General features: G+C 40.4%; 2 protein-coding genes across 3 annotated transcripts; one reads left to right on the top strand and one right to left on the bottom strand.

The window, feature by feature from the left end:
- The first annotated feature begins 391 nt into the window (after positions 1–391).
- pkd2 (polycystic kidney disease 2) lies at positions 392–10,262 on the top strand. 2 transcript variants are annotated; one of them, XM_084563966.1, is made up of 16 exons: positions 392–593; positions 859–1,315; positions 1,758–1,871; positions 2,916–3,049; positions 4,086–4,336; positions 4,455–4,679; positions 5,424–5,652; positions 5,761–5,931; positions 6,019–6,200; positions 6,286–6,406; positions 6,509–6,607; positions 7,180–7,301; positions 7,443–7,560; positions 7,680–7,843; positions 8,665–8,812; positions 9,247–10,262. In XM_084563966.1, the coding sequence occupies exons 2-16, from the start codon at positions 892–894 to the stop codon at positions 9,454–9,456; spliced, it is 2,712 nt and encodes a 903-aa protein (XP_084420092.1). In that variant the 5' UTR covers positions 392–593; positions 859–891; the 3' UTR covers positions 9,457–10,262. The 2 variants fall into 2 exon arrangements, with proteins under 2 accessions (XP_084420092.1, XP_084420091.1); XM_084563965.1 differs by having other exon boundaries at positions 392–699.
- Positions 10,263–11,345: 1,083 nt separating this feature from the next.
- On the bottom strand, positions 11,346–24,796 carry abcg2d (ATP binding cassette subfamily G member 2 (JR blood group)). Its single transcript, XM_084573847.1, has 15 exons — positions 24,388–24,796; positions 23,397–23,456; positions 23,180–23,294; positions 22,584–22,736; positions 22,306–22,463; positions 21,543–21,694; positions 21,346–21,447; positions 20,059–20,309; positions 18,750–18,832; positions 14,878–14,967; positions 14,667–14,788; positions 14,422–14,576; positions 13,294–13,383; positions 12,263–12,375; positions 11,346–12,165 (listed from the first exon to the last, which is right to left on the bottom strand). The coding sequence occupies exons 1-15, from the start codon at positions 24,597–24,599 to the stop codon at positions 12,018–12,020; spliced, it is 2,004 nt and encodes a 667-aa protein (XP_084429973.1). The 5' UTR covers positions 24,600–24,796; the 3' UTR covers positions 11,346–12,017.
- Positions 24,797–27,548: the final 2,752 nt, after the last annotated feature.

Raw genomic sequence — 27,548 nt, 5'->3', positions numbered from 1 at the left:
GTGCTCTGTTGTCATAGCAACCGCAGACCCAAACATAGAGGGGTTATGTAACCTTATTATTGATCTAATTCTCTTATTGTATTATATTTTTAGCAAATGTGTGTGCTTATTAAGTCGCTGAACTGTTTCATAAAAGTTTTAAAACAATAATACTAATAATAATAAACTACGACAATCAGCAATACAAAATCCCCCAAACTTTTCAAAATGTACATATTGTAAACTCAAACGGTCATAAAAAGGTTAAATTAAAAGTAGGCCAATAGGGATGATTATATAATTATATATATATGATTATAATTTCCACCGAAGTGTTTTCCATCCTTCCCTGCGACGCCATGACTTCCAATGTAACCTGAGAACAAATGAGTTTTTTGGGGGAACAGTGGAGGAACAAGATGGCTGTCCCGGGACAAGAAAAGTATTTTTCTTTTTTCACGTAAACACGGCATTTTAACGTTGCGACAACTTTAATGCCAGTAGCCAGTCAACCAACAACTTTAACACCTTTAAAGGCTTCGCTTAATAACAGAAGACATCGTTTTTGAGACGGAATTTGATGCTTTTTTTTTTTAAGGAAATATTTTTTTTTGGTGAGGGTGTAAACTACTACAGCAGCTGCTTATGAGGAGCAGGACATCTTTACTGAAATGTCTCTGTTGTGACTTTTACTCAAACTATATTATTTTAAGTTTCCAGGTAATTAACTTTGACTAACTTTCTGAATCGGGTGTTTTTTTCTATTAGTTGGAGATTTACCGAAGTCGACTGCTCGAAATGCTTCCGCCGTTATAATCTTTTTCTTTTTCTTTTTTTAATAGATGTTTTTCGCTTTTTTTTTTTTGTAACTTTTTATAGATGCCCCTAACCAGATAAAACTACTATCTAACCATGAGTTCGTCTCGAGTCAGACCCCAGCAGCTACCGCAGAGCCAGGCTGGCAGGCAGCCGCACAGACTCGACTCTAGTGAGGGGATAGAGATGGAGAACATCCAGCATCAGGACGGGAGGCTCGGAGGAGTCGCGGGCACCCCGTCCCCTCCGTCGAGACAAGCATGGAGCCGGGATAACCCGGGGTTTGAACCCGAGGACGAGATTATGGAAGCCGACTGGCCTCAAGCGAGTCCCGGGAGGAGGTCTGTGTCCACGGCCTCCAGCAGCAGCTGCAGCAGCGGCCTGGGCGGCTACAACCGCGGGGGCAGCAGCACCCACATCCCCCGAGGAGGACTCTATCCCACCCCGACTTTGGATGCTCAGCAGCAGGACAGGCATGATCACACCGGCTGTATGAAGCAAATACTCCAAAAAATCAGAAGTAATTCACAGTTTTTATGCTTTATGCTTTATGTTTGTTAACATTTTAAAGTCATCATGTTTTGATTTGACTGATTTTGACTCAATAAAACTACAGTAAGGCCACAATTAAATGTCATAGTATTTTCCAGTAGCATAAAATAACCAATAAAATGTGTTCACCTAAAGAAGACAGCCATTGGAGGTCAATACCAGTGTAAATACTCCCTCTGTGAGAAAAGAAAATAACACAAGCTGATAGATTTTCTCATAAAAGTGTTGAATCTTTTCTGACGGACTGTAATATGTACACATTTGGGAACCTCATGAGTCAAAACTTACTTAAACTCTTTCAAGACTTAATAGTAAAATCTAATCAGAATGTACTAGACTAGTGTTTCTGAAAACAGAAGTCATGTAATGCCCTCTGTTGTTGCCCTCTTTCATTGTCGTCTCTTCCACAGTTCTGTGGGGCACAGAGTTGATGGAGGACAGTGACAGCAGTCGGGAAAGGTACCTCAGGAACGTACTGAGGGAGATGCTCACATATATCGCGTTCCTCATCACTCTTTGTATCTGTAAGTAAACACACAACACAATACACACCACTCAAATGCACAAACTGGAGTTGTCTGCTTTAGAGTTGAGAAATAATCGGACTAGAGTCAGCTTTCTGTATGTCCATGTAACCTGAAGAGAATGTGGAAGCAATCATGACTCGATTGGACTATTGAGTCATGATTGCTGACATGACTGACTAGCTCTAACATCAGCTTAATCAGAGCAACTAAGGCCTCATTATTTGGCTCACGGCTGTGCTACTGCAATCTTACAAGCCAGCGTGAGGCTGTATACTAATTCTTGTTTTTGTCAGCATGATATGTGAGTGTGTACTGTATAGATACTGTATAAAGCAACCCAAAAACTATTGTCAAACTATTAGCTGGGCCTTGGGATGTGTGGTGTAAACACAGCTTTAAATAATTGGTAATTAATGTTAGTCCTGAACATAGCTGAAATGACAGATGATCCAAATGTGTCACTGAAAGCTTTTTAAAGAGTGTCTGAAAAGTTATTTTCCACACTCAGACCTGTGTAACATTAATGAGTTTAGCAGGTGAGAATAGAATTGCCAGCATCTGCCAGTGAGGTTAAATTTCAATTTGGACTTTTTGGAAAAAGAATTAAAATTTGTCTAATGAAAAGAGTAATGGCTTCTCTCTTCTTGCTGCAATGAAAAATGCCAAAGTGTGGTTTAGGGTGGATCAGGAAACTGTTTCCTGGCAGACGCCATTAAGACATATTTTGCCCAGCGGAGCTTCACTCTTAAAGCAGTTTCAAGAACTACTGTGAACGACACACAGACAAGTGCAACGCATTGGTGAAACAAAAATACATTTAATCTAATTTGACAGTTTGCATTCACCGGGACGTTGCAGGGTCGCAATGGGCGTAAACAGCACATTTACTGTATGCATGCACAAAGCTTTCAGTGTTAATTCTGCTGTTTTTATGACATATATCTTGTAGCTGCAGTTGTGTTGGCGCAGCTGATGCTGAAACCATTTACTTTTCCACATACTCTCAGTAACAGTGTTGCCATGTTGTAATTTGCTCTGCAGTGACCTATGGGATGGTGAGTGCCAACATGTACTACTACACCAAAGTCATGTCTCAGCTTTTCCTGGACACGCCGCTGTCTGCTGGGGACTCTTCTACTTTTAGGAGCCTGTCAACCATGGAGGACTTCTGGAAGGTAAAATACAACATCCACCTCTGTTTTTGGTCAATTTAATTGCCTGGCTATGTTGAATGCAGCTTCATTAAAGCTGTGAGTTTTATTATTGTGATCTTGATAATGTTTGGTTTTATATACTGCCAAAATCTGCCAGCGCTAATCAGGGAGCTTCACAGGTGCTGGTGGGCAGACACTGCCATCAGACTGAACTCGACGATTTATTTCCTTCTGTTTTTAGTATATCCTAAGCCCCACACCTCTTGGCATGAGTTTCATATTTATTATAAAGACATAAGACTGGGTTTGATCTCATCTAACTTGTCACCAGAAGGTGGCAAACTATCACTGTAATAGAGATATCACTGATATGAGATCAGATGTGTTACAGTGGTGTTTTGGCTGGTCACCATGTGAGGGTATTAACCTGTCACTCAAAGCTGTCACATCCTTAATTATCTCTTAAACTCTTAAAGTCTTGATATGATTTATATCAGTGAGTTATATTAGAATACACCCCTGTATAGTTGTCATTAATGGGGAAATTAACTGAGACCAAACCATTTTTGTACCAGGTTATAAACCTGTGTATTTTTGGTGTAAATCAGACCTTTTAACACAAATCTTTATATGAATTGATCCACTTTTGGAGACAGCCTTAAGTGGTCATTTAGGAACTGCAGTTCTGGCATTTCTCAGTTGGCCTCTTTTGTTTATTTCCAGCCCCGTGGTTGTCTCTTGGTTTTTATTGGTATAAGTACAAACAGGAAATGGAGTTCACAATTACAGTTTAGTTTCAGTGAAAGTCAGTCAGTCTGTATCAGAATGAATGAAATGGAAAGTAAAATATAGAAAACAGTACAGCATTTATAATCTTTAAACACAGTGTTAAAGCAAGATTTTAGAAATAGCATTGTATTACATGAACTGTCGAACTAAGCAGTGAACTAACCAGATATTCTGGGTGGTAAACAAACACCATAATTTCTAATCGTTAAATTTCTCATGTACGAAGTTCTGTATCAGGCCTTTTCTGTGACGTAATCTCACCTTTTAGTTCACAGAGGGGCCCTTCCTCAGTGGTATGTACTGGGAGGTTTGGTACAACAACAAGAGCCTTCCAGAGAATCAGAGTCTTATCTACTACGAGAACCTCCTCCTCGGGGTGCCGAGGCTCCGGCAGGTCAAAGTGCGCAACGAGTCCTGCTCCGTCCACGAAGATCTGAGGGACGAGGTCCAGGACTGCTACAACATATACACCCCGGCCAACGAGGACACCGCCCCGTTTGGCCCCAAGAATGGAACCGCGTAAGAGTGTGAATTTAATCGAGCTGCACTGTTTAAAAGTTTATTGTGTCTTCACAGAAAGATGTGTATATATATTCACAGTGTGCATCCTAAAACCCTTTCTCTCCATGTGTGTCAGGTGGATGTACACCACAGAGAGCGAGATGAATGGCAGCAGTTATTGGGGTCAGGTGTCTAAATATGGAGGTGGAGGATACTATCAAGACCTATCACGTACCAGAGAGGAGTCAGCCGTCCAGCTGCAGTTTCTCAAAGACCACTTGTGGCTGGACAGAGGCACTAGAGCGGTCTTCCTTGACTTCTCCGTCTACAACGGGAACATAAACCTTTTCTGCATCGCCAGGTAAGGATCACCAGTCACGCCACACCTATTTACAGAATAATTATCATTAATTGGCAGAGACATTGTTGATTTAAGTTTAGTGGTTGGTGCTGATTGTAATTGGAAGTGCAGAGGTGTTATTCACTGCAAAATATTGCTTAAACGAACATAGAGCGTAACGTTAATGGAAATCTACGTCGTTCCATCGTCCATATGCGCGAAAACAAATGGCTTACAACTTGCAAACTCACTGGAAAGCAGTGTTACCATACAAGCCGTTAGCATCTGCTCTAGTGTTTTTGTTGAGGTCTTGTCTGAAAAGCAACACATAAGGACAAAACGTCAAGACAGACTGTTGACGACTGACCAACAGTTAAATGAAACTCCCTGTACCAGCCCAGATACACTTGGATATGCTTTTACCTTAACCCTAACTTAAATGATCAACTACACGCTCTTATTGCTTGTTTCGTGTGTCACTTTTAGTCCGTTCAGACTGAACAACTGATGAACACAAATGTTATCAATTTACAATCATGTTAAATAGAGCCAAGCAGTAATATATAATATTATAGTCCCGCAAATACAACTAAAATCTACATTTCCTTCCATTGTTGTAAATGAACACATTCATAAATAGGGAAATGTAACTCTCCCTCCTTAGGGCCAGCAAGATTCTTGATTTACACACTTTATTTTGATTTGATTCACATGGAACTGCTTTTGACTACCATCGTATGAATATGAATTTGATGTATTCGTCAGGTTGTTGGTGGAGTTTCCTGCCACTGGTGGGGTGGTGACGTCCTGGCAGTTCCAAACAGTCCGTCTCATAAGATACGTGTCCAGCTGGGACTACTTTGTGGGTGTGTGTGAAGTGGCATTCTGCCTTTTCATCCTCTACTATGTGGTGGAGGAAGTGTTGGAGATCCACATCCACCGGTTGCATTACTTCAAGAGCCTGTGGAACTGTCTGGACGTCTTCATCGTCGCGGTGCGTATCAGGGCTGCATCTGGAATCATTAAAAACAACTGAAGCACCGTTCACGAAACATTCACTTATTTTAATATTATTTGTTGTTGGGTTGTTTTTTTTTTTCAGTTGAGTGTCGTTGCCATTATAATGAACATAACAAGAACAGCCATGGTTGGAAACCTGCTTAAAGGCTTGTTGGAGAACCACACTGCTCACCCCAGCTTTGAGTCTTTGGCCAACCTGCAGGTCCAGTTTAACAACATGGCTGCAGTGATCGTCTTCTTTTCCTGGGTCAAGGTAATGGTGCATAATCACTCCAGGACAACCTCTGTGGACACTTGTTGGACTGATCCTAACATTTCTTAATTTCTCCCTTCGTCCCAGCTTTTTAAGTTCATCAACTTCAATAAGACCATGAGTCAGCTGTCCAGCACTATGTCCCGCTGTGCCAAGGACCTTGTTGGTTTTGCCATCATGTTCTTCATTATCTTCCTGGCGTACGCTCAGCTGGCCTACTTGGTGTTTGGAACTCAAGTCAACGATTTCAGCACTTTCCAAGCAAGCATGTAAGAGCATATCAGGGTTTACAGACACTTCAGAGAATAAGCGTTTCATCAGTGTTTGAACAAACAAGTTGTGCTGTTTGTGTAGATTTTCGCAGTTCCGTATCATCCTGGGAGACTTTAACTTCTCAGAGATCGAGGAGGCAAACCCGGTGCTCGGACCAATCTACTTCACAACCTTCGTCGTCTTCATTTTCTTCATTCTCATGGTCGGTAGAGCGTTAACACGCCATGCTGTGTTAAAGAAGTTAGTTTGTTCTTGTCGTTGAAGATTGAAGACCTGATTTTTTTTGTATTTCTTTTCTTTACAGAACATGTTCCTGGCCATCATCAACGACACATACTCTGAGGTGAAGGCCGACATGTCTCAGCAGAGGTCTGAGATGGAAATGACTGACCTCATTAAGAAGGTATCGAAATACGCGTGTCATTTATGGCGGCTAGGCACATGCCCAGTGATATTTGTCCAGACCCTACTTTGGATACTACAGGGTTTGAGTGTAGTACTTCTGTAGTACGTCTTCATTAGAAAAACTGGCTTGAAAAGAAAAAGCCAGGAGATGTGTTAGTAGGACAGAAGTAATGATATTAGAATAATAGGAAGCTTCTTTGCCAGGTCCAAAACATGTGATAGAGAGGAACTTCATCCTGATGATAGTGGGAGCAGGTGGCATCTGATCATGGGAAAATTATTCCTGGTAGAAAACCTACTAAATATTAGTATTGTGTGGATAAACTGGCTTCTCCGCACCCTATTTGAAATGAAAAGACGATGATCTATCTGGGTTCACCCTACCCTCCAAGCCAGCTATCAGCATGGTGAGCTTGATGCTAGGAACCAAAACTGTAGATGTTGTTTTCTTGTTTTAAAGGTTTGGTAGAACTCTGTGTTTGCATCATATGTTAGAGATTAGTTCATCTTGTCTTTGCTGAAGTTATTATCATCACTAAATTCAGCATTTCTCTGATTCCACTTCCTCAGGGTTGTAACAAAGCTTTGATGAAACTGAGACTGAAGAAGACGGCGGTAGACGATATCTCCGACAGTCTGCGTCAAGCCGGTGGGAAACTGAACTTTGACGAACTCCGTCAGGATCTTAAAGGGTGAACAAAGTCACATCATGCACATCAAAATCTGTCCACCGTTATGATATGATAATAGTCTGATGCTTGTGTTTGGTTTGATGAATATCACATTTAGACACCCTGTCCTCAGTGTGTTCTGTTTTTTTTTGGTTTACTCAGGAAGGGCCACACAGAAGCAGAGATTCAGGCTATCTTTGCCAAGTACGATCAGGACGGCGACCAGGAGCTGACCGAGCACGATCACCAGCAAATGAGAGACGACTTGGAGAAAGAGAGAGTGAGTGATGGCGCCAGCGGCTAGTTCCATAATTTGTCTAAGAGAAGTTCAGCAACTGAAACAGTAGTCGAGCGCCAAACCGCCTGCACATGCTCAGTGTGTTTCTGCTCGTATGCTAGGAGGACTTGGAACTGGAGCGCAATTCGCTAACTCGACCCAGCAGTGGGCGGAGCTTCCCTCGTACCCAGGACGACTCGGAGGAGGACGATGATGAGGACAGCGGTCACAGTTCTCGGCGCCGTGGGAGCAGCTCGGGGGGCGTGTCCTATGAGGAGTTTCAGATGTATGGAGCATTTATTCTTATTTCCCTTTTAAACAGAAAAAATCTGGACCAGTGGATCATTAATTGATCTGTAAATGATTAACTCATTCAGTTGGAATGTTTCAGATGGAACCAAAAGTTCAGTGTTTCCATCGTCTTGTTGACTTTGATTATCTGTCACACTAACAGATCACAGACACACATTTGCTTTTTACATTACACCCTAATCACCCTGATCACATCATAACTAAGCAAATCAAAGTACGTGTGATCATTTTAAATACACTTCTACATATGTCTGGAGTGACCACTTTTGATCAGATCTCAGGTTCAGCTTCATGTGCAAATAAACACACATATACTACAAGTAGCTGCTGTATCAAAACTGTGGATTTCTACCTAGCGCTGTTTGTTGTGTGTGCTGCCCCAACATGGGGATAGGATACAAATTGTGGAAATTTGAAAAGGCTCTCATCTCACTGTAAATTTTTTCCTCCGAATGAATGAGGCAAAACTCTTTTGCTTCTTCAAGAGGATGTCAGTGAAGTAAGCTGTCCGTCAATGTGGCCAGGACGCCACTACTAAAGGAATTTGGTCACATTTCCAAAGGTAGTCTGAGTGATACGATCCCAAATGCGCCCTCAATGCCACTTGGGTGTGTTCACACCTGTATGTAAAGCTGTCTACTTGTGATCAGCACACCCAGGACGCATTCAAAACAACCAGATGTGAACAGCGCAGATTGTGAACATGTTGACTCACCACTAGTCCCCAGTGACATTTTTCCTTTACCTCACATTTACCATGTTATATAAGTGACCTAACTGTTCTGTTTCTGTCAGGCATGTGAGGCGTCTGGACAGGATGGAGCACTCTATCGGCAGCATAGTTTCCAAGATAGATGCTGTGATTGTAAAGCTGGAAGTCATGGAGAAGGCCAAACTTAAAAGAAGAGAAGTACTGGGACGGCTGCTGGACGGAGTCATGGAGGTGAGATGCAGTTATATTAATGATCGCATGAGAGGAAACATCTTAAAAACCAGATTAGCTCGATTACTCATTGACAAAACCAGTTCCTCTGGCATGTAAGCAGCTTTTTCCATCTACACATGCTTTCCCAGTTACAGCACAAAATGTGTTCCTGTAACGGCACAGTGAAAGGACGACGTCAGACATTGTTAGACTTCATCAAAGCATTGTCCTGTTCAGATGTAGGTTCAAGCTTAAATTGGGAATCTAAGAAACTCTAATAAAGTGATAACATTTGACACATCAAAGTTTGTGGGGAAATGGAAAATAATGTCATGAATTGTATATGTAACAGTATCCAGGTTGATGCAGTGCTTGTCGCCAGATGTCCTGTGCGACCTGGTTTCTTGTGTGCATGTAAACACTGCTCTACTTAATCTGTTTCTGTTTGTCAGGACGAGCGCCTGGGACGGGACACAGACCCACAGAGTGAGCAGACCGACAGGCTTGTTAGGGAGGAGCTGGAGCTGTTGCAGTCCGATGACATGATCTCAGAAGTCAGCCACCCACAGCCGGCCACTCCTGTCGGCCCCCGGCCCCGTCCTCCCTCGTCCCTGTCCACGGACGGCATGGACACAAGCACAAATGGGAGCAGCCACGTGTGAAGACTTGGCCAGCTGGGGAATATTCCACTGGGGAAAGAAACTCTGTCGGAAATTTATCTGCGGCAGAACGTACAAGTAACTTAAGATGTGGGACAATTCTTGCAAAACAAAATACTTATGGAAGATGTTGTTTAAATGTAGATGTTTTACATAAGAAGGGACAAAGTCAAATGCAGCTCACCTCAAATACTTAAATGCACTGAAAGTGAGTGAGGTTCTCACCTGAAAGTGTTCTTTAATCTGTCTAAATCAAGAATGACTTTGATGGATGATCAGAGGTGACATGAAATATACATGAGTTTGATGAATAATGAAGGATTTTACACTGCAGCAGTACATGAACAGTATTAAACACACATACCAGCCTGCAAGCTTATTCAGTGTTACTCACAATCCAGCCTATGATTTTAATATTACATAAGAAATATGCTCACCTGCTTCTGATCACTGTATCAACACTTCTTAGCATTTACACAAATACTCAGCAGGCATTACTCTGAATGTTAATTTCGCTGATTACCTTTTTCATCATGTTAATATTCAGTAGGTACAAGCGTGGCGCATTCTTTCATACTTACTCGTCTTGTGTACGTCGATTAAGCTTCGAATGAACTAGCTTATCAGTTTATGATACATATTGTAACTTGAAACAAACTTCGATTTGGAGTGCATCTAGTGTTCATGGGAAACCCATGCATTTATTATTTGTTTTCCCTGTGCCTTACTTTTTTTTTTTTTTTTACAATCTATTCCTGTTTTTTGGACCAAATAAAGTGTTATTAAAATACTTAGTTTGTTTAATTTGTTGAAACAAATGACAAGATCTGAATACTACATGATAAATGAGTATAGATGGGTTGTTGATAGATAACAGCACAAGGCAGTGATGTAATATCCTGGAGCAATCTGAAGATGAACAGCAGTCATGTTTCTTGCTCACTAAGAACTTATCATGGCCATAATAACACTGAATATCTCCTATTACCTTCTGTCCTCAAGATCACGTGTTGGAAGCAGGAAAAATGGACAGGTGGGAGGATTTGAGCGACAAATTGTGATGGCTAGACAACTGGGTCAGAACATCTCCAAAACAGTATCTCTTGGGTTCCTGGTCATAAGTGGTCCAAGGAAGGGAACGCTGTGACCCAGTGGCAGGGTCGTGTGTGTGCTTTCAGTTGAGTAGCTGTAGACCAGTCAGGATGTCTATGTTGACCTCTGTCCACTACCGCAAGCACTGAAAATGGGCATTTGACCATCAGAACTGGACCAGTGGAAGAAGTTATCCTGGTTTGATGTATGGCTGGGTGCATATGCATTACTTATTAAGGGATCATATGGCACCATGGAGATGTGTTTGGTCTACAACAATCTTCAGGTGGTGGTACGCATCAAAGTAACATCCACATAAAGGCCAGGACCCATTAAAACATAATGAGACAATGTTAATTACTTCACGGTTTGGTGGTTTTAATGTTGTGGCTGATCGGTGTATGTATTTTGGGTCAGTGATTTCTTCATTTTTTTTTTTCCTGACAAAACCTGTGTAATCTGGAACCAATAACAAGGAATAAAAGAGTACGCAGGAACAGGTGACAGCCCAGTAAACTGTATAACTGCATTAAAAAATAAAGTCCTGAAACATCTGTCAGAATATCAGTGTATTAGAGACGGTTGCTTTGGAACAATAGATAAAGTTAACACATTATCACTATCTACTCGATACATTTCTCTAGAAATCTAGAAATAAAAACGTCTTGAGAACATTCAGAAAGAACAAAAGATTATACATCAGTTAAATCTGGAAACTGCAACAGCTGACTAATGAAGAATACTGATTTACAAAAATACTGAGGAACAAAAGGCATAGTCTGAAAAATACAGGAAAAGTAAACAGTCATAAATAACCACAGATAACTCTGAAAAATGAACCTGTTTCTGTGGCTTTCATGTCCTCGCTTCAGACAATCTGTTACTCTCCAATAATCTGAAACACTACAGCTTCCAGTTAAATTCCTGAAAAGGTAACACGTGGAGACACAAGCATCACTTGCTTTCTTGCAGGTAACTAGATGAGGTGATCAGTACCTTCATACCTGCACATTAAAGCTGATTTAATGTACATTTTCACATTAACAGCCAATTCTTTCACATAATTCTAATCTCCACCATCCTGTAATACTATAGTATTAAGTTCTATTAGCAGCCTCTGCTCTTAAAGCAATTATCTGTTGTTTTATTTTAAACAATAAAAAGTTAGCTTTAGCGCTCTTTAGCTAGCTCCCTGTCTGCTAAATGCTGCCTGCTAGCTCATTTGCATCCAGTGGAAATCTACTGCATCTTGTGTTTACAGCTTGTCGTGCTGCCTGCAAGTACTAAAACGTTTTAGTCTGGACCTCAAGCCAGGAATAGTTTGGCTCGTCTTAGCATAAAGACTGGAAGCAGGCATATAAAGCTAAACTGGCTCTTTTGAAGGTTACCTCTTAGTTTGACAACGTACATGGAAAAGAACTTCTCTTGGCCTGATTCTGCAAAGACAAAACTGAACAAGGCAGAAACACATATTAGGTGAACTTCCTGATGTAGCGGAGCTTCAGATACGCAATGATGAGGAATATGATCGTCATAACGGTCAAAGCCACATGATTCTCCCACAGGCCCCAGGAGGTGTACTCTATCCCCAGGTAGTCCAGATACTGCTCTCCTGTGCATCTGAAACGAATGAAGTCTGAACTGATCAGAAGAAGAAGAGGACGATATGTTGTAAGGCAGTAAGGTACTTCTGGAGCAGGTGTGCAGATCTACTCACGTCAGGCCAACAGTATTCACGGTGCAGTTGGTCATCCCAGCGGACTTGGTGGTGTTTTGGAGCGCAGCCTCATCACAGAACTTCAAACCCACAAACTCATTGATCTTCAAGGCCTCGAGGCGCAGCAGAGCAGTGAAAGTTGAGCAGAACAAAGTAAATATGGGGCTTGTTATATTATACTTCTGCAGATAGATCCACACTGCCAGCTAGTCACATGTGTTGAGTTTCTGTGTGTTTGGAACTAAGCCGCTCATGTGGGAGTTGGAGCTAATAAATGTTGAACAGAAATTATATTTAGTTGAAAAACACTGCAACACACAAAATAGAGAAGCTGTCTGAGTAGATGGTTTATAAGAGGGAGACTATTTTTGTCAGACTGCTGAGAGACGTTGACAAGGAAATGCAGATTGGACCAATCACTGTTGTTGTGGCATTTCTGTGAAGTTAACCTCTGAACACTAACTGAACACATTCATGCAGGTATTGGGCAGGTACTGAGCATCATGTTCTTATCCAACAGACTATATCATCTACAGCTAAGATTTTAAAACATTAAATCATTATCACTTTCACTTCACACATAACCACTAAGTTAGATCGTAATTACAGTTGATAAGCAACAAAACACAAGAGTAAGAGGTGACCTACGGCCAATAAAACAACTGTACATATTGTGTACCATCACTCCTTTAAAAGTGTAACCTGTGAGACGTACAATACTGGGAAAATGTGTCAGTGACGAGAGATCTTGGACATGTGCTCATCATTAAGTGAAATCGGTTAACGTGGTTGGACGTTCTGGAAAAAGCTGGAACGTGCAGCTTGAATTAGGACTGTCACAACATCAAAAATGACATAATAGATTATATATGAGGTGTTACGTGATGTGTGTCCAATCTATACTACACTTCATAAATGGATCTGTGAGGTGCTGTATTTATTTTAAAATAAATCTTTGTAGCAGGATCCATTCAGAATATGAACATCTTTCTTTAAACTATAAATGATCCGCAAATTCAGTTTTGACTTACTGCGAGTCCATAACGAGGAATACTGAAGTACTTCAGCCAAGCCAGCCAGTCCATGATGCTGGGTAGGTTCACCAGGAGACCGGAAAAAATCTGGACACACGACAGAAACTCAGACTACAGGGCTTTTCTTCACAGCAGACAGACATGACATGACATGACGAGACTCAGAAGTGTTCATTAATGTTATTAACCCTTTATGGGCCGATAACTTCAGCACACATTTTACATTGCGTCCCGGTGTCTCTCATTTAGGTTGAGAAGTATGTGGTTTTCATCTAGCCAATCAGAGAAGATCTAGAAAACATTATCACGTTAAATCAGAATAAGGTCCACCTCTGCATGAACACTGAGCATTACTGCTTTATTAGGTACCAGGAAGAAGTGGCCTAATGTAGTCTAATGTGATAATGTGTATGTTGACAGGTGCCTGAATCAGCACTTATGTTCTGATGGTCTAAATACATGTTCACATTTTTTTTTACCACTACTTTTTTTACCACTTAACCATGCATGGTAATATCACACTTTGATATTTCCACTAGTTATTTTATATTTTGTAGTATATGTATTATGTATTTATGTTCTATTTCTAAGATTTTTTTTATATTGTTAGTCATTCAGGTGGACGGCAAAAGAAGAATTTCATTGTACAGGGAAACATGTTTCTACACTGTGGACATGACAATAAACTCTTTGAATCTTGAATCACTGACCTTAATCATTAACCAAGTATTTCAATCATCAGCATATAAAGGGTTAAGTCTCTCCAGAGATTTATTCTGCTGTCAGGAGCTATTTGAATTTGATGAATACATGATCGGTCCCTGATTCTGGTCAAATCTTAAGAATCATTGTTGTGTGTTTTCTCACTGTTGATAGTTTGAAGACGTGTGGCATGTTTGAGGTACTGGTAAACAAGCACCGGCCCACTACAGTGAACGGCCTACTGGTCCCTGTAGTGTATTTAAAACATTCAAATGTACCAAACTGAATGTTGAGGGAAAGTGTCATTGGTGAAGAAATTATTCACAAAGCACACATTTGACACATACAAACAGTCTGAAAAATAATCTAGAGTATGTGACGGTGAGACTAATTGAAACAAAGCTACATAAAAGAGTCTCTCACCATCATAAAGACAAACGTGATGGTCATGAAGATGTTGGCGAGAGCCACGACGCTCTGGTCAGCTGAGATGGCCATGGTCATGGCCGTGGCTGTGTAGGCCACCAGGGTCACTGTCAGAGTGAAGACAAAGAAGCCTTCCACGGTGGACTTGAGACCTGAGTGGACATGTTGGAGAATGAATGAATTCTTCAAATCTGACCAAGCAGTCAAACATTCAAACCTTTGACTGATGAGCTCATTGTTACCAATCAGAAAATAGACAATGCAGCTGAAGATGACGGAGGTGATGGTGCGCAGAGTGACGTCAGACAGGATCTTAGAGAGGAAGTAGACAGACACTCTGTAGTAGCCGCTGATGTACTCGTGCCTGTCACAAGAGAAACATATTAACCTACTTAGAACAAATGCATCCTTCGTTATCAAATTTATTTTAGCGTTTTTTGTCGTCCTACGCACACAAACAGTTTCCTCTCAATGATGAAGAGCTCGGCTGCAGACACGGTGCTGAAACACTGGTTGGTAGTGATGAAGAAGAGGGCACCCATCCTGCAGGACACAACAAACCAACTCACTGATGAGTCTCTCTTGGACAAGACATCACTTTATCAGAAAGTCTTTATGTGATAATCCACATGTAGAGTAGGTTCAGCTACCAATACTGACTCCAGGTGTCCACGGAGACAGAGGAGACACTCTTGTCCAGTTTTAAATCAACAGCTGTCCTCAATGCTTGTTTATACACCAATCAGCCACAACATTAAAATCAGGGGGACAGGGGAAGAGAATAACTTTGATCATCAAGTTCTGCTGGGACACTTTTAGTCCTGGCCTTCATGTGGATGTTGTGGATGTTGTTGCTTAGGAACACACAGGCACACACACCCCATACCAACCCACAGCGGACGCTTATCATGCAGCAACCCTAAAACTGCTCAGGAACAGCTAAAAAAACATGAAAAACTGTCCAAGGTGTTGAGTAGATCCCAAACTGATCGTGCATCTGTGGGATGCACTGGAACAAGCTTGATCCACAGAGGCCCCTCCCCTCAACCCACAGGACCCAAAGGCCCCCACTACCAACAGCCTTGTACCAGACACCACAGGACACCCTCAGAAGGACCATGTCTATTCCCTGGTGAGTCAGAACAGTTTTGGAGGCACATGGAAGAAATACACAGTATTGGGGAGTTGGTTTTAATGTTGTGGCTGATCCGTATCGAGGCCTCTGGTCATCCCTGAGTACGACGGCTGCAACTTTGTTCTGTGTCTGTATATCTGTGCCAACAAGTGTTTTCCTTTTCTTATTTTTTGTGCTTGTTGCACTTTAGGACACATGTTTACATACATCACTCCACCTTGGACCCAGTATCAGACCCTACACTGAGTGAAAAGGGAGGGAGGGGTGAAAAACTTTAAGACGTTTAAGCCGCATACACTGGTGTCTACCTATATGCAGTGACCTTGAATATAATGACATTAGGTCCTTATATTCCACTGAACCATGCACAGAAAAAAAAAAAAAAAAAGAAAGAAAGACGGAGATCACTGAGTTTTCTGATGTGATTTACTGGACTTGTGAGCGCCAGGTTGTGCACTATAAAACAAGAGGTAAGAGGATTAGTGGCACAGGAATTACTCTTTCCTTTCACACTTCTTTATCAGCTGCAGCCATTCATTTAAATTAAACAGTTATTAGAAGACACGTTGTCCATGCTATGGACTGAATATGATATCTATCTGCACATATTAGCACAAGTACAATGACTTTGAACTATGAGGTTGTTGAAGATTTACTTGACACCACTATTATTAACTAGGTTATGCTGTTGTTGTATGGATTAGGTGTAATTCATTAAGTACGACTGCAGTACTTGCCAGAAAGTGAAATATCCAACTAACGAATGATGCTTTGTGTGTTTTTTTGGTATCTTTCTTTAGCCAGCAATTTATGTTCTATAAAATATCTGCAGGATCAAAACCGTTTATAACCTGGTTATTAACAGTTACAGCTGCAGATTGGGGCAGATATCATGAAAGCAAAGACCAATTTAAGTACTTACTAACATTTATAACTGCATTATTTTAGACAGAAACCACATTAAATGGGTAATTCTGATGAAAGAGTCTCTCTCTCTGAGTCATTATTTAAATATGTAGTAACACACCCATTAACCTTCACATTCAATGAGCTTTTTTCTTTATGTTTGTAGTTTATTTTCTCCGCACGTACACCAGCTCGTCTAAATATATGCCAAAGTTATGTATCAAGGTTGATACTATGATAAGACAGTGAGGTGTAAATTAGATGAGTGTCACAGGTGAATCAAACACGTTAACAGCTCAGTAAATTGTTGGAGGAGGATTTTCAAGTACAGCTGATAAACTTTTCATGCCTAGTGGAGGAAATTCTCCCCTAATTTTTCTATTGTGCCTAAATACAAACACCTCCAGTTGATGTGAGGCCACGTTGTGATTTTACAGTACAAAATAAAAATACATTTCAATTTACTAAAGGTGGATTTACAGGCATATGTGTATAGCACACTAGCATATAGCGTATATGCATCAGACCAACAAGACCTGATTCAACAAAACAACTTACATTTTCAGTACCTATTGCAACTCATGCACCAACACAAACAAATCTTATCTTATCTTAAATAACCCGTTAGACTTTAAATTTGTTGAGGTATTTCCCCAAGTATTGTGTATATTAGGCCTATATACACTATATTACCAAAAGTATTCGCTCACCCATTCAAATGATCAGAATCAGGTGTTCTAATCACTTGGCCTGGCCCCAGGTGTATAAATTCAAGCACTCAGGCATGCAGACTGTGAAACAAGACATTTGTGAAAGAATGGGCCGCTCTCAGGAGCTCAGTGAATTCCAGCGTGGAACTGTCATAGGATGCCACTTGTGCAACAAATCCAGTCGTGAAATTTCCTCGCTCCTAAATATTCCACAGTCAACTGTCAGCTCTATTATAACAAAATGGAAGCGTTTGGGAAAAACAGCAACTCAGCCACGAAGTGGTAGGCCACGTAAAGTGACGGAGAGGGGTCAGCGGATGCTGAAGCGCATAGTGCAAAGAGGTCGCCGACTTTCTGCACAGTCAATTGCTACAGAGCTACAAACTTCATGTGACCTTCAGATTAGCCCAAGTACAGTACGCAGAGAGCTTCATGGAATGGGTTTCCATGGCCGAGCAGCTGCAGCCAAGCCACACATCACCAAGTGCAATGCAAGGCGTCGGATGCAATGGTGTAAAGCACGCCGCCACTGGCCTCTAGAGCAGTGGAGACGCGTTCTCTGGAGTGATGAATCACGCTTTTCCATCTGGCAATCTGATGGACGAGTCTGGGTTTGGAGGTTGCCAGGAGAACGGTACATTTCAGATTGCATTGTGCCAACTGTGAAATTTGGTGGAGGAGGAATTATGGTATGGGGTTGTTTTTCAGGAGCTGGGCTTGGCCCCTTAGTTCCAGTGAAAGGAACATTGAATGCTTCAGGATACCAAAACATTTTGGACAATTCCATGCTCCCAACCTTGTGGGAACAGTTTGGAGCGGGCCCCTTCCTCTTCCAACATGACTGTGCACCAGTGCACAAAGCAAGGTCCATAAAGACGTGGATGACAGAGTCTGGTGTGGATGAACTTGACTGGCCTGCACAGAGTCCTGACCTGAACCCGATAGAACACCTTTGGGATGAATTAGAGCGGAGACTGAGAGCCAGGCCTTCTCGACCAACATCAGTGTGTGACCTCACCAATGCGCTTTTGGAAGAATGGTCAAAAATTCCTATAAACACTCTCCTCAACCTTGTGGACAGTCTTCCCAGAAGAGTTGAAGCTGTAATAGCTGCAAAAGGTGGACCGACATCATATTGAATTCTATGAGTTAGGAATGGGATGGCACTTCAGTTCATAGAATGAGTAAAGGCAGGTGAGCGAATACTTTTGGTAATATAGTGTACGTCACACAGCAGGACACTTCTTTGGCACTGGCAATGGTGTGACCTGTTAAGCACACATGTTTTTAATTAGCAAACCCAGGACGAAGAGTTTGAACTCAAAATATTTAGAAATTATTTTAGTTTCTCTATTGTTTCTTTCATTACTTTTCATCCTCTCTGAAAAACCAACTGAATATAGATTGAGGTTAGAGGGTCTTATTTTAAAGTAACAGTGTGAACGTCACTGAATTCTCAGAAATGCAGTTTTAGTGTTAATAGTTATGTAAATGTATGTTCTGTGTCAATGATAAGGATGTGACTTGAGTTTGCGGCCGTCTTGTAAGGTTGCTTTCAGCGTGCATTCTCTCACCTGTTCTGGATACCGCTCTGATCGTCTTTGACCCCGAAGAAAATGGCTCCTACGATGAGAGCGAGGAAAATGTTGACTCCCAGCTGTACAGGGAAAAACCAAGAGATTCAGACAACAGAGGCTGAGATGACTTTCAAGAAAGTCTTCTCACAGTATGTACGATTTACTGGTTTATAAACCGCTGGACAGATGTTAGAGATCTGTGAAAGGACATCTTATTGTATGTAGGAATAGAAGGAGCCACTAGTGCAGCAGTTCTCATAATTTCTGGGGATCAGGGGTCAAGTGCGCACCCTGCTCCTCCTCCAGACCCGCTGGAAGGAGAAGATGACAGAAAAGAGTGAGAAGAGCGAAAGCGACACAAGTTTTTAAGCCCAACAATTTACAGATTATGACAGGACTAAGCGGTTCCCAGGGTGAAGGGATAAGCCAATAAGGTTGAGCCTTTTTCACCTCATTCCCCTCAGCCCCTCATGTGGAAGCAGTGGGGCGGTGGAGGGCCAGGTCATGATGCCATCATGTGATGACTCCCAGACTAAGGCCAACGGGCTTTTGCCAGATATGATATCACTTCAGATCCTGGCCCAAAGAGGCAAGAGTCGGGTCACAACAGTCACCAAAGCCGATTACAGCACCCACGCCACCTCGAGCCCCTCTCGTAGGATTATTTTGACTTATTTAGGGCCAATTAGCTGTAAATAATTCTTAAAGTGAGGAGACTTCAGACGGCATTTTGCCGCCATGGGGCGACTAATGAGAGCATTAAGATCACCAAAGCATCGTGTGTGCATCCTGCTCATGATGAACACGTTGACAAGGATTATACTATGATCTGAACTTTTAAAGGTGCAAATGTTACAACATCATGTTTAAACCTGTGACTTAAGAAACTGATTATTCCTCTATCAGATCATTTCAGACTAGATAATAAGTCACTAAATGAGGGTACACAAATCATTCAGTCTGTTTTACAACTTCCAATATTGAATTTAATAATAATATTATAGCACCAATGTTTGATCACTCATAATGAGAATATGTGAAGATGTGGCTCTAGAGTGAAAATAAGACACAAATGTTAAATTAGAAAAGAGATTAGGCAAATAGATGAATGATTAGCTGAAAGGAATACAAATTTGACATTTTGTTGGAGCCACGTATTTGTTCTCTTATTGAAAGTTAGTTTTCCTGACATGAAGTTAAAAAAAACAATTCTTGTCGATCTACATTTTCTATCCCGTCTTCCTTCTGCTCATGTGGTTGAGAATAAACCTTTTCAAAATCTCAAAACATTGCTTTGTGAGTTTACCTGGGCGACAGATGTCTGGGGATTCAGCATGAGGTTCTGAAAGGTTCTCTTGAGAACCCATCGCATCTGGTGAAAGAAGGAGCTGTTGTAGGTGATGGTGCGGGACTTTGGACGCGATACATACTCCTTGTCCTGGACGATGCGTTCCAGTTCGGCCCGTGTGTTGCCGGAGTAGCTGCTGTTCTTGTACTCCTCCACCAGGCGCTCCTCGATGCTCTGCCTGGAGCTGCTAAGCTCCTCAAAGTCCAAATCTGTTCAAGCATACAAGAGGTAAAAGAGAAAATTCAGTATTAGAACTCATGATTACAACAGATGCCAATAATCACATAAAGAACAGAATTAAACAGTACAGATTATGGTCTTTTATGTTGAAATGGAGGAAAATTTACAATATAAATGTAATGGTCTCCCCCACTGCAGTACATGTGAAGTACATATCAAGACGGTCTGTTTTGCAGAGTGCCTTTTTTATGTTTGATTATTTTTCCTGTTACCTGATTTCAGCAGAACTCAAATAACTGTTTTTATGTTTCTGTTTTAGATTATTTTAGTTCTGTTATTTGCTTTTTTCAAATCTAACTTGAGTGTAATTTTATATTACATAGTGTTTATTTCATGTCTTGTGCTAACTCTCTTCAATGTATTGTGTAAAACATTTTGTGTGTATTTGAGCAAATAAAATCAACTTGATATTAAAAACCGTCTTAAAATATTAGAAAGTAGAAATTGCTCTCTGAAACGGCAGGTACAGAAAAGTGGCTTGTCATGGTTTATTCTTGACATAAGGAGTAGTCATTTATGGCACACTAATTATTTCCAGCGTTTTAAATCGCATACCAAGGACCTGATTATCAAAAAATGTTAATGAATGTTTAGACAGGTCCCTGATAAATGTCTCATATGATTAATTGACTGAGTGCTTCTTGATTTGCGCAACTAAACAAGCACTAACCTGGTACCCAAAATCCTTTAGGAACACCTTTATTGAACCCCCCAAAGCCATCCAGTTCTCAATAAAGTAAAAATAAAACCAACCTTAATATTATTATATACGATTATGATTATGATCTGTCAATGTTTTGTTCTCAATGCATCGATGTGATGGGTATTGAGCAATTTTGTTGTATCATGCATCCATTGACAATAAAGGCTTTTCTGATTTGTAATTTCTAATTAATGATAAAGACTGAATAATCTGTTCTGGAGTAAATGAATCTGTCCCAGAAGTCAGAAGAAATAATAAAATCCTGACATCGCGATTAATGGATGGTTACTACGTGGCGTTACCTTCAGAGCCGTTCACTTTGGTCATGGTGGTGGCCGTGAAGTCTCCATTGATAACATCCAGGAAGAAGTCGGCTGGGTTGTTGTGGGGCTCACAGGAATAGCCTGCAACACAAAACACAATGAAGATTAACACATAAAGAAGACAATGAAGATGTGTCTTGTGGTAATAATAACACATTTTGACAGCGTATAGTCACCAATGTTGGCAAAGTAGTCCAAAGCGTTTGGCGCCGGTCCGTGGTACACCATTTTACCACTGACCAACAGGGTCAGAGTGTCAAACAGTCTGTAGATGGAGTAGCGAGGTTGGTGGATGGACATAATTATGGTTCTTCCATTACTGGCCATTCTGAAAACAGCAGTAATGAAATGAAATGTATATAGTGAATACAGAGAAGTGTCTTTTTTACAACTTTCTTTGTACACTAGTACTAAATGAGGAAGATAAATAAAGCACAGAGGAAGATAGATAAATGATCTCCCGCTGACACCACTCCTCTTGAGCTGTCAGCTCTAGAGGGAGTTGCTGAGAATTATTATAAACATCTTAACCGTGGCACTATAATATACTGCCTGATGGCTACACAGGGACTTTGACTTTTAGCTTCTATTTAATTTTTAAGGGGCATGCTGTCAACATGTCCTAAAGAAACACCTTTCAGTTACGACTATCATGAAGCGGAAACTGTAAATGTAAAGGATGAAAACAAATGAATTCGGGGATGGACTATGAAAGGAAGACAACATTTTATAAGTCAAACAGTGAATAAACACTGGTTGTTTTATCCTTTCTCCATTAGTTGCAGGTCACAATATTGCAGATGTTGACAAAAGCCAGCTTAAAAACACACGGCATGTTTCAAACATGCATTCAAACGCAGAACCTTGAAGCTGAATATCATCTCTTAAAACGATGTGTGATAAAATCAAAGTAACAACGAAGATTCAGAGTTTCATAACCTTTTCAGCAACAGCAGGACAGAGTTGGCAGTGCTTGCATCCAGCCCAGTGGTGGGTTCATCCAGAAAGAGAACTGCGGGATCAATAATCAGCTCCATGCCAATGTTTGTCCTCTTCCTCTCTCCTCCTGAGATTCCCCGGGTCATCTGTGTGCCCACCTGGGAAATTATAAAACAAGAGTCCACATAAAACAGATCGATGAATCTATTGTGACCCTCAGCTGTGCTCTTAATAGACCTGTAATTCAGAGGACGGGTGAGTCGAGTGTGATTATCCACCTTGGAGTCAGCCACTTTGGTGAGACCCAGCTCTTTAATGAGATGATTGACTCGAGCCTCCTTCTCCCTCTGTGGCACAGAGCTGGGAAGCCGTAGCGCCGCGGAAAAACGTAGATTCTCCCTCACCGTCAAGGTGCCCATGACCACATCTTCCTATGAGGGAGAAAAGAGCTCGGGTTCAAATGTCAGAAACAGAGAAGATGTTTAATTTGTTAAATTTTACTAAATATTTGTATGTATCTATTTATTGCTCCCTCAGTTTAAGCTTTATGAAGAATACCAAAAGCAATTAAATTATTGTTGGAGAGATACATGTGGTGATTACTTAGCTGCTGTCTCAAAACAATGGCCATTATTTATTTATATTTTTATTCAACCTTAGATTATTTAGCAACCCCCACAAAGCTCACATTAAAACTCGAACCTCAGTTTTATAGCCTAGAACATTTACGTCATGCTCATCAGCACCGTCTTACACAGCTTTCACAATGTTAGCCACTAGCCGGTGAATGTTAAGCTTCATTTTGTAGCTAAAAGGAAAGGCATTTTTATTAGAAGTTGCTCAAGACCAAACCAAATGAATAATTCAAATTCACCTGCACCACATAGCCTGAAAGACACTTGAAGTTTGGAGGTTGTGGTGCTCCATCAATTAAGACTTCCCCTGAGAGACCTGAAGGATCCTTCCTCGCAGCCAAAATATCCAAGAATCTTTGAAGAAAATAAAACAATATATATACTGTAAGTGCACCGACAGCAAATGCACGGAAGTACTTGGAATATACTTCTTTAGAACTTGGATGTGGTACTTACGATGATTTTCCACTTCCAGTGGGTCCAAGAATAGCGTTCAGGCCAGGTCTCATAATCCCACTGCAGGACAATAACACCCACACACACACACACACACACACAAGTGTATTTAGCCAGTTAACAAGGGGCACATGCTTTTATTTAAAATTATTAGTAAGGTATGTATTCTTAGATTTTGACTTCACTATATTAGTTTTGTAAAAAAAAAAAAAAAATACAAAGGGAAAAAAACTAAGTGGATTTTGTGTGTCTCGTGCTTAAAGGCACTTAAATAAACAAATATCATGAGCACTCCTTCAAATGTGCTTGAAAAAAAAAAAATATAGAATGTGTAAAGCCACTGAAAGAAAAAATCAAAAGTAAATCATTTGACTTCAGAGAGAGCAGCTACACAAAAGCACAAGAAAGAGCCAGTGATAAAAAATGGAATTAAAAGACTGAATTAAAGTCTGGCGTATCACGTGACGCTGTTTAATTCGTCTCCCTGGCAGACTGCTCTTTAGTGCATCAGAGAGATTATATGCAAGAACCCATGCTTAATATCATATAATTAACACTGTGGCAGGAGTAGGCCCAAAAAACTTGTGCGAATTCATTCATTCTTCCATGGGAAATGTCAGATGTGCTTAATACCATCAGAAAGAAACCATTGTAAGAGCCTCACTGTTGCCCTACTTTGTATAGAGATATAATGAGCCACATTAAAACGACATGAAAAAACACCGTTCCTTAACAGTAACAAGCAGCTAAACAGAATTATTGCAATAAGTTTCTATAAAGAGCTGGAAATATCTGATTTTGCTTAATTGCTCTGTAAGTAAACAACCTAAAATTCACCAAAGTAATAAAACATTTTGTCTTGTTTTCTGATTTATTTTTTCAGGGTATGCATTCAGCAGATTGGAGTAAATCAGTGTCAAGAGAAAAGGGAGAAAGATATAAAAACAACATAAAGAAGACTTTATGTTTTAGGTTTTATGGTATAACTGACTTGAGGTCCACCAGTATTTCCCTGGCACTGATTGTCCTTCTGCACGAGAAGCCGCTCTTCAGGTGAACTTTGTACTGGATGTTGTGGAAGCTCACGGTGGAACCACACGGCTGCTTGCTCCGGTCCGTGGTCGCGCTGATTTTGGTCCTGGCCATCCCATTGGTACCGATATCTTCTATCATTGCAATGTTTATGTGACCGGCTATGTCCATCCTCCTCTGCAGTTAGTGCCCTGTCGTGGTGGAAAATGAAAGTGATGGTATATAAAGCTAAAATCGTTCACTGTTAATAAAACACCTCACAGCTACATTCATAATTCTAGTCAAGAGAAGGTGCAAACGTTTTGTCAGAGCAAGATAATTCAAGTTAAAAAGTGTAGTGTGAAATTAAATAGTAAATCATTTAATGCTTAAATAGCGTCATATCAGCGTGAGACAATTAATTTGAAATAATCTTAAGGTTTAATGGTGGTTTTTGATTAAAGAGTACTCGTACACATCCGAAACACACCAATACTAATGCTTTATCAACAGGACCAAACTTCAAGTAGAACTGCTAGAAAAATCTAGTGAAATTAATATTAATTTTAAAGTAAAATAAAATTTAGTGGAGAATTTGTAGCATAAAATAATATTTAAGAGAAAAAAACAAGTATCTCAAAACTGTACTTAAGTTACAACACAAATGTGAGGCTGTTATTTAGGACATTATGTACATGATGAATTTATTGACATAGGTACTGAAGTCTGGACGGCAACACAGTCAGCTCATGTTTTAATATCAAACAAGTTTCTCAAGATTAGTAGTGATCTCAGTAAATAAAATGACAGCAAGGTTTAATACGGTCGTTTAACTTGGGTAACACTTTAACGGGAAAACGTCAGTGGGTGTAACTCAAATGGTAAGTCAACATGAACAACACAGATGTACGGGGCAGTAGTATTTACAAAATTCTTCTCAAATGTATACGTGTTAATATTCCTGAAATCTGTTTTCATGGATGCTGTGACATCGAATCCATATAGCCTTACGTGTACAATAGTCACCAACCATGCTCAAATGTAGAAATTAATATTGTAACAAGCACAAGAGAAGAAAAACCTGAGCAAACTTGGTTCACGGTATACTACTTCTGCGATGGATTGTGTCTCTGTTTGAGATTTTAAGTTTAAACTCACATCTGGAAACATCCGCTTACATGGATACATAAATAAATCACAGCAATAAACGCTGGTATTTATTTAGAGCGTTCTCCTGTTGAGAAGTTTTATTATTCCTATTAAGGCCCTAGTTACCACTGAGGACACAGAGGTTATGCTCATATCTGTTTAGAGGGATTCAAAGTTTCTAAAAACTTGTTACCCTATCTAATTTTTTGGTGTTGATACTAGCGCATACTGGTATATTTTGTTGGACAATGAGCACAGATACTCAACATTTGTGTCAAACTGCAGGATCCAAAGGACAAACTATAAAGTTTCATGGTTATTTTTCTTACCGAAGCAGACAAGAATCCAACTTATCCGCATACATGACCTGAGTAATTTGGAGTCAGACCTGATTCTTATGTGATTGAAGACTGTGGTGAATTTAATTAATGCTCTCATCCAGGCGGATAACTTTTAAGTTCCTTGGTGAATTTTCAAAGGTCTATTGATTCTTGCTTCATTCCTGGTCAAACAAAGCACTGCTAAAACATGTGACCTTGCAGAAATGAAATGAAAACACTCAATATACAGCGCATGATGTTGCTGTAGAGTAAAGAGAAGCTTTGTTGCGGTGACTTACCAGGATATGGGGATGTAAGAAGGCTGCTGCTGCTGCTGCTGCTGCAGACTGACAAAGCAGAGCAAGTGTGCAGGCTGACCAACATCAGCTCATGACAGCAGGGACAGGTACCTCACCACACAGCCACACACTTAACTGGAGCCCACCAAGCAAGCAGCACAATGGATTAACCCTTCACTCACCACTCAACAGGACAAGCATCAAATAAAGCCCTTTCATCTACTTGTACTTATTAAACTTGTTTCAGTTTTGTAGTTTATCACAGTGCTATTTTGGTACGGGATAATATTTAACACCTTCCATTTTGACGCATTTCCATTAAGTAGACACTTAATAGGAAAGTTTAACCTACTCTGTACTTTAGTGCACACAGTCAGTGGGACTTCTCAAATACACTTAGCTAAGTTAACATGCAGCACATTTAAAATATTAATTATTTACACAACCTTACGTTACCTGGCCAGTAAAGAAAGCTAACCTTATCTCTTACTTAGCTGGTGGACGTTGCCTAGCAACACATGCGTGGAGATTCCTGCAACAGGCTACAGATGTTAGCTAAACTAAAAACTGTGCATTAGCACACACATCTAAAACGGAAACGTTAGCTATGATGTACATATGTCAATTATTAACTCATGCTTACATTTTTATTGTGGCCATGGTGTGAGGTTTCTGTTTCAGATGTGGAGTAATTAATTTTTTAACATATTTTATATAAGCTAGCGGGCTAATTAGCTGGAAGCTACTTTTATATTGAATCTACTAAAATCTACATGTTATGGGTTCATAGCCATTGTTAGAACATATAAGATGTCAAACACTTACCTTTTACAGGATCTAATTCTATAATAATTTTTCTATAAGCTAAAATTTGCATAGCCAAAAGCCAACCACAACATATAACATACAGCTAATGATTTGTAAGAAGATAAAATATATTTCTACATACAGTGCCTTTAAAAAGTCTTTACCCCCTTGTGTTTTTATAAATGTAATCCTGGTTGTTATAATTTGGCTTATTTTGGTAATTAAAAAAAAAAAAAAAAAAATAGCCTACCCCAAAAAGGAATGCCAGTTAATTAAAAATATAGAGCTTGATAAACATGATTCAAGTTGCACCTTTGGCCACAATCACAGCCCTGTGTCTGCATGGATAGGTCTCAATCCAACGAGCATGTCTCTGTTGGATTGCACAGAGATTAGGTGTGAACTGCCCATAGATTCTCTATAGGACTGAGGTCTGTGCCTTTTCTTGACCCCTCAACAGTCTTTAAACCATGTCTGAGTAGATATCGCCCAGGATCTGCTGCACAGAAGCATCTCCACAGCATGATGCTGCTGCCACCATGTTGCATTGCAGTATTTGGTGTCTG

This window comes from Chelon labrosus (assembly GCF_963514085.1).
Source record: "Chelon labrosus genome assembly, chromosome: 2".
Taxonomy (NCBI): Eukaryota; Metazoa; Chordata; class Actinopteri; order Mugiliformes; family Mugilidae; genus Chelon; species Chelon labrosus.
The sequence above is the reverse complement of the archived record's forward strand: the minus strand, read 5'-3'. Positions and strand labels throughout refer to the sequence as shown.

Bases quoted from the DNA above. Each gene is read 5' to 3' on its own strand.
- pkd2 (XM_084563966.1), top strand. From the start codon at position 892: ATGAGTTCGTCTCGAGTCAGACCCCAGCAGCTACCGCAGAGCCAGGCT. The intron at 4,337-4,454 runs GTAAGAGTGTGA...CATGTGTGTCAG, and splicing joins GGCCCCAAGAATGGAACCGC to GTGGATGTACACCACAGAGA. The intron at 5,653-5,760 runs GTGCGTATCAGG...TTTTTTTTTCAG, and splicing joins TGGACGTCTTCATCGTCGCG to TTGAGTGTCGTTGCCATTAT.
- abcg2d (XM_084573847.1), bottom strand. From the start codon at position 24,599: ATGGACATAGCCGGTCACATAAACATTGCAATGATAGAAGATATCGGT. The intron at 14,968-18,749 runs GTGAGAGAATGC...TGTGTCCTGCAG, and splicing joins CAGAGCGGTATCCAGAACAG to GATGGGTGCCCTCTTCTTCA. The intron at 12,376-13,293 runs GTAAGTCAAAAC...CTGCGCCTCGAG, and splicing joins TTCCTCGTTATGGACTCGCA to GCCTTGAAGATCAATGAGTT.